This window comes from Lolium rigidum, chromosome 4 (genome assembly GCF_022539505.1).
Source record: "Lolium rigidum isolate FL_2022 chromosome 4, APGP_CSIRO_Lrig_0.1, whole genome shotgun sequence".
Classification (NCBI taxonomy): domain Eukaryota; kingdom Viridiplantae; phylum Streptophyta; class Magnoliopsida; order Poales; family Poaceae; genus Lolium; species Lolium rigidum.
The window spans coordinates 131,432,942-131,439,553 of record NC_061511.1 but is presented as its reverse complement, the minus strand read 5'-3'; the positions used below and the strand labels follow the sequence as shown (position 1 = coordinate 131,439,553).

At 42.4% G+C, this 6,612-nt stretch overlaps 1 protein-coding gene across 5 annotated transcripts; it reads left to right on the top strand.

Moving 5' to 3' along the window:
* The first annotated feature begins 350 nt into the window (after positions 1-350).
* Positions 351-5,739, top strand: LOC124705648. 5 transcript variants are annotated; one of them, XR_007004124.1, is made up of 5 exons: positions 351-1,122; positions 1,202-1,511; positions 1,616-1,688; positions 2,031-3,966; positions 4,764-5,739. XR_007004124.1 is itself a non-coding variant. In XM_047237355.1 (5 exons), the coding sequence occupies exons 1-4, from the start codon at positions 813-815 to the stop codon at positions 3,901-3,903; spliced, it is 720 nt and encodes a 239-aa protein (XP_047093311.1). In that variant the 5' UTR covers positions 351-812; the 3' UTR covers positions 3,904-3,966; positions 4,764-5,739. The 5 variants fall into 5 exon arrangements, 1 of the variants encoding a protein (XP_047093311.1); XR_007004123.1 differs by having other exon boundaries at positions 1,616-2,139; positions 3,848-3,966; XR_007004121.1 differs by having other exon boundaries at positions 1,616-3,966; positions 4,764-4,821; positions 5,230-5,739.
* The last annotated feature ends 873 nt before the right edge of the window (positions 5,740-6,612 follow it).

Genomic DNA, 6,612 nt, shown 5'->3' with positions numbered 1-6,612 from the left:
GCGACGGATGCGCTCGACGGGGAGAGGAGCGACGGCGGGGATTGGCGGGGGAGAGGAGAGGCGGCCGGGCTCGACGAGGTACAGGAGCGGCGGCGGGGCTCAGCAAGGGAGAGGAGCGGCGGCGGCGATGCTCCGTGGGTGAGAGGAGCAGCGCGCGGTCAGGAGCCGTCGGGTGAGACGATAATTCTGAGATGAGTGGGCAGGAGCAGGACCGCAGGAGGCGTCGAGCCACGCACGTCCGCACGATGGAAGCCATCGCACGGCCAGGCACCAGGAGGTTGCAGCGCGCGTGAGCCCCCGGGGGATTCTAATCATTTTCCTTCAGCTATGGGTTGGTGCGTGGTCTTCCACTTCCAGATCCCCATCTCTATCTTATTCTATCTCATCTGCTGGACGTGGCTGCCGGCAGCGGGGAGGACCTCTCTCTCCTAAGCAGGCTGGAGGCACGGAGGAGCAGCTGGACGTGGCCCTCTCCCTCCCGAGGTGGGTGTAAGCGTGGACGAGGAGCTGGACACGACCCTCTCCCTCCGGGCACCCGAGGCGGATGGCGGCGCGGATGAGGAGTTGGACACCCTCCTTTCCCTCCCTCCCGAGGCGTATGGCGGCATGGATGGCGGTGCAGAGGAGGATTTGGGCCCCCTCCTCTCCCTCCCTCTCGAGGCGGGTGGCGGCATGGAGGAGGAGCTGGACCCCCTCCTCTCCCTCCCTTCCAAGGCAGCATGTCTGTTGGGAGCCACGCCGCCGCCGGTGGCAAAGATTACTAGATCTTAGGTTTGTGCAGGGTGGCTTGCTCGCCGACGAGCTGGATAAGAATGGGGCGGCTCGGTATTCCGCCGAAACCATCGACATCAGCTCTGCGATGGGTGGCTCGCTGCTACGCCGTCGTTCGTGAGATGGAGGTGCCACCACATCTTTTTCTTCATGTTCGCCTACGGATGCACAGCGGCACCGGATTTTGCCCCGCGGCCGGCGTGGCGGGTCGCTTCATAGCTGGCCACGAAGCCATGCCAGACAAGGCGGTTCGCCCTGGTTTACCCGCGCCGCCCGCCGGCGTGCTACTTCATACGATGGCGGCGCTGCGCGGACCTGATTCTTCATTCCATCGGGTCCTAATCGCTTCTGGTATTCTCTTCTTCATTCGTTGGTGTACGACTTTGGGGTTTGGTTTTTGTCTTATTGTGGACTCTTTTGCTTGATGTAGGCAGTCATATGAGTGTGCGTGGTGGTGGTAGTCGCCGGCGGGGCCGGCCTCCTTCTGTGTCACCTCCTCCACTGGCGCGTAGGTGTCGGGTGCACAAGATGTTGCTGTTGTCGAGCCTCAACTTTGTGATTTCCAGCCCTTCCGGAGTGTGTCTTTGTATCATGATAGGCTTCCACGTTGTGGGTGTGGCCGTGGCTGTTCTGTTCAGTTTGCAGTTCCTCATGTTCCGCCTGCAATTGAGGTGCCTTTGCATACATAGGTCTCTTCGCCATTGGAGGCCGCCGTGCTACATTTTGTGTCATGGCCTACGGTGAGCTGCTCCAACTCCAGCCCTTGCAGGTTGTCCACAGTCGCTTTGAGCGGGGAAAATGGGGGCCAAAGAAGAAAATTTAATTTGGATCTTTTTTTTTGCAGGTTGTCCACAGTCGCCACATTTGGAAGTCTATATTCAGATTTAGGTTAATGTCAAAGCCTTCACTTTTTGTTGGTATGAATTGAAATATTTCGAATATTTATTTGGAATTCAAAGTTTGTTCTTATAATACAAGAAATGGAGTTACATGTTCCTCTAGAAATAGAGGGTATGCTTCTCCAAAGTGTCTACCAATAAGTAATTGGTTGCAAGCATGACTAAATGCTTCCTTCAGACTGATGTTCGGAACAAGAGTTTGTAAGGGGTTCTAATGCATATTAGAGTTGTCCTATTATAAATCAGGCCATTCTTTGTCTTGAATGAAAATATTTATTTTAGATTGGTGTTATAACTCAATGGTGCTGTCTTTTGGCATGTTCAGTCATCCTGATTACAGAATGTTCCTCTCTAAAGCAGATTTGATATGTATCTATCGTGCAAAGATTCCTTGTGTGTGTTTTACATAAATTTTCTCAAGGTGGTGTGATGATCCAGTGAGAGTAACAACTGAATTTATGTTTTCAAGGTATTCTTTCATTCTCATGTTCTTACTACTTTTTTCCAAGCTTACTCTAAGGAAATTTGTGTTTGAGAAAATTTGAATTTTTGGAAAATGACAACATGTGAGTAAATACTAAATGCTACACATCATCTCCCTTTTTTCTTTATTTTAGAAGCAAATACCTCTTTGGGAAATGTACATAGAAATGGATAGTAAGTTAAACAATGTGGTACATTCAGCTGTAATTATGTTGTCTATTATTTACATGTGTTAGACCAAGCTGCAGGTAATGTTTCTATTCAGAAACTGCAACTGTATTACCGGGTCATCTAGATAGGTATTGCAGATATAGATTTAGTTTTGTAATAACTTTATTTGATCTTGCCTTCCTATTATAGAATTTTTCTTTGTCCTGCAAGATTAAAACTGGCATGGACATTCTCCCCGTAGTTTAGTCTGCAGAACAACATAGACGTGCGAGGAATATATAACTTGGAGTTTTTGAAACCAATGACAAGGGGATGCCACATGGTTTAAGTACTGGAGATATCAGATTGAAGGTTGTCACTTGATAAAATGACCGAATGTATTTTCTTCAAATCCAACAAGCTTACCCTATGTTCTTCATACGAGAGATTTTTTGAACCTAAACGTGATTGTGCTCGGGTCCAGTTTTCCCTTATCAAATATAATTGATTATTAGTGTTCAACTTTCTTGATCAGATTTAATATATGGTTAGTTTTATTGATTGCACTCTACAACTTATCTTACTACTCAAAATTTTGTCAGTAACCTAATTTCTTATGTTAATTCTGCTCAAAACAATCATTGCTGAGGTATAAGTCTTGAATATGAGCATTACTTCACCAGCTGGTAACATATAGGTTATCCATTATGTCATTCCTTTGTTTCTTAAAGCAGTACTAGAAACGATAGATCATAGTAGATATGTTCCTCCTGGTAAGCCAATTCGTAAAGTAGGGACTGATATAGATCCATTGGTATTTATTTTCCCCTGCTCTCCCTCGGTGTATTCAGTGATAAATCCACGGGTTTATAGCGTCAGATGGAAAAACATAGGCCATTGTCTTGCTTAGTTGAGGTACTCGGCCATTTTTATATATTTATCCATTTGAGTTTTTCACCTTAATTCTAGAGGTCTTCAATATGATATCTGTTTGGAGTTCTTCTTTTTGGTGTTTTGTACTTCCAGTGAGAAACAATTCAAATTGGCCTACTGTATTTGTTTGGTAGTATATAGATTCTCTAACATTTGTTCAATATTTCTGCAATAAGGTTATCATCTCTTTTTGGCATCTCTTTCGTTAGTTCGATATTTCTGAAATAACGTTATCATCTCTTTTTGGTGTTTTGCACTTCTTTTGTTGCAAAATGGCCTCTAAATCTTCTTAGTAACACATTTTTTTTTTCCTTCCATTGAATTGTTGGCTCATTCTCATGCAGGTTGGCTGTCCTAATGGAATGCAATTAAATGGATATCAGTAGCAAAACAATAGCTCTATAATTGCTAATGTAATCCTAGAATCAATCTTTATTTATATCTATGTATGAATTCAAACTGGCCCAATGGTTGTTTTCTTTGTACTATCTGTGTTGTGACGCATAACATAATTTTAGTATGCAAATATTTTTCCTGGCTGAGCATTGGGATCATGTACTGCTTATCTGCATTTCCATCATCTGTGCTTACATTCACTTTGTTCTTAATAGAAAAAGAGGATCTCCATTGTATGCATCTTGCTGCTGAAAAGGAGATGATGTTCTAATGGCTGCCTCTTCTCAACAAATTTATTGTTGTGCAGGGGCCAAATGTTTGCTATGTTGGTCTGGTAAGTGCCTGTGTCTTTTTTTTGAGGCATTGGTTTCACTTGATTTTAGGCGGTGCGCCTCCCAATGTTGCATTAGAATCGAAATTTTAAGTGGAAGCTTTATCATAGTGTAAAATAAGTCATTCTCCTTCACAAGAGGATATGAATATGATACTAATGGTAACAGATGTATAGGATATGATTAAAAGGCACCAGGCTATTAGTAACGGTAGTTAATTTGATACGTAGGACCAGGCCAATAGCAGTTAATTTGGTAAGAGAAATTGCTAGAGGTATGGAGGCAAAAAAATTGTTTCTTCATGGAGAACTTAACAGTTCATATTCCAATCAGTTAAGTTGAGTTTTTGCTTAATGTGATTTAAGTGGAAGAGTGTTCAAGTTACTTGAAGTTCAGTACATCACCATCTTTAGGCTTATGCAACTTCCCATTTTCTACAACCATTAGTATTTTACATGAAACTGACATTTCATGATGATATTTGCCTCGACCCTTAGAAAAATTACATGAATTTCGGTGTATTGAAGTCTAGGTTCTGAACAAAAATTGGCCATGTATATGTTTCTACAGCCATATTTCTTTTTAATATCTATTAAATGTGAGCTGAATCATTCACACAGACTTATGATTTACTTTGCTTGGCCCTGTATATGCTTTTGTCTTTATCTCATTGTCTTTTCAGTTGCACGTGATTATTTTCTACATTCAATTGCAACGTTTAGTCCTTATATCATTTCTTTCCAGTGATTTATGTCATAGATTGTTAGAAATACATGTAAAGAAACGTGAAATTTTGCAGGCTTCTAATGGTATATTGTATGAGCTGTTGCATACTTGGATCAAGAGTAGATGAGAAGGTGAGAACATGCGTTTTAATCTTCAGAGCCACCTGAATTGCTTTGGTATTTCTGTATCTGCAAGGTATGATTGTCGTGCAAACTTGTCTTGTGATATGCATGTATCGTGAATGGTGAACAGCCGTGCAAACTTTCCTTGTGCTATGCATGTATAGTGAACGGTAAACGGCTGAGCCAGTTTGGTTTCTGCCTGTTAGTGTAGTGTCATGTTAGATGAATTACAGTATTAATTTTTTTAGAGGTCACGGTTTTATTGTTGCAATATTCTACCATATTTCATGTGATTTCTCTTGCATTGAGTTCAATTGGGAGCTGACATGGAGTTCAGCCGGGACCTGACCATATTATCAAGTTATCTGAGAAGTGGTTTTTTTCTTTTAAAATCTAACAACAAATTCTGGCACTCAGATGTCATTGTAAAGGGCAGTGGAGTATAGAGTTGAAGCTGTGGTACTAGATGAGCACCTATCCTCCGGCACCACCCACTGCCAACCACTTGCCAAATCAATCCAGTTTGTTCATGCCATTTAGGCCTCTGAACTAGAGGTACTAAGGATGACCTAGGAATAATAGGAGATACACATCAGGCTTGCAACCGAAGATTCAATCCAGTCAGGGGACAAGATTATGACTCACACACTATTTACGCAAGTGATCGGGACCAGAATGACAAAGAATGACAAAGATCCGGAGCCTTGGACAGGAGAAGAAACATCTGATCACTGGAAACACGAATAATCAGAGCACGTCCCTGTGTATAGTGATCTCACATGTTTAGGCTTCATGTCTGCCTCAATATATCCTTAGTTATTTAGTCACTGCTCCGTATCTGATCTATGTAATGCATGTGAATCAATATCAGCTTTGGTGTTTTCTAACCGTGCAGAGAAATAGTCTATTCGCTTCTGGACTTTTTTTAATGTTGTTTGTCCCCTAAATCCTACTGTACCTTCATGTTGCCGGCGTAATACAGTTGGTGTAAATACAGATGGGCGCGGCGTGCCGCCGTGCCTTCCATTGCTAGTAACCTCAATTCATGGTCGTACCTTGACAAGGATAACTTGCTGTACTTGTTTCCAACCTCTATTCTGTTTCTCAAATGCATACTCTTTAGTGGATCCATGCTTTTTTTTCTTTCAAAAAGTCACCTAGATAACTGAATCATCAAGGCCTGCAGTTTAGCTGACTTGCTGAATTTTTCTGTCGCCATACGGTGAACACCATCCACAAGTGACAATGATCCAAAGAAGAAGAAAACGCACTTATTTGTGGTACTGTATTATTTTTTCCATAGCGCAAAGGAGATCATAGTTTCGTACGCGATACAGCTGCTGTTTCTGCACGCCTTGGTACAGATCATCTCTTACATGATTGCTATTAGGAATACTCGCGGTTATTAGAGAACCCAGTTTTTTTTTTACAGTAGTACCAGAAAAAAAACAAGAGGGCTGGGATTGGAGGCGTCTGGTTCCAGAATAGACATAGTAGTACAAGTCAGAAACAGGACTTACATCTACTGCGTGTTTCTAAACAAAAATAATGTCGCAAGAATAGACATCGGTAGGATATATTACATTCAAAAGATTGTTAAATCTAGAGCTAGCATTAATTCAGTACATGACAAGTCTAAAATTAATCTAAGTTACAAGAGATTCAGGCTCAATTTAAGGGATCGCCGATGATGAGCCAGGAGCAACTTCAGCAGCAGTCTTGTTTTTGTCCTCGTCAACTAATTTGAGGAGTCGATTAGCACACAACACTGAAGATTGCTTGAAAGGTTCAAGGTTGACT

What these genes read in the sequence shown, in the direction of transcription:
- LOC124705648 (XM_047237355.1), top strand. Translation starts at nt 813, where the DNA reads ATGGGGCGGCTCGGTATTCCGCCGAAACCATCGACATCAGCTCTGCGA. An exon ending in TCGGGTCCTAATCGCTTCTG is followed by an intron (nt 1,123 to 1,201) that starts GTATTCTCTTCT and finishes TGCTTGATGTAG; the next exon opens with GCAGTCATATGAGTGTGCGT. An exon ending in AAGTCTATATTCAGATTTAG is followed by an intron (nt 1,660 to 3,847) that starts GTTAATGTCAAA and finishes TGTTCTTAATAG; the next exon opens with AAAAAGAGGATCTCCATTGT.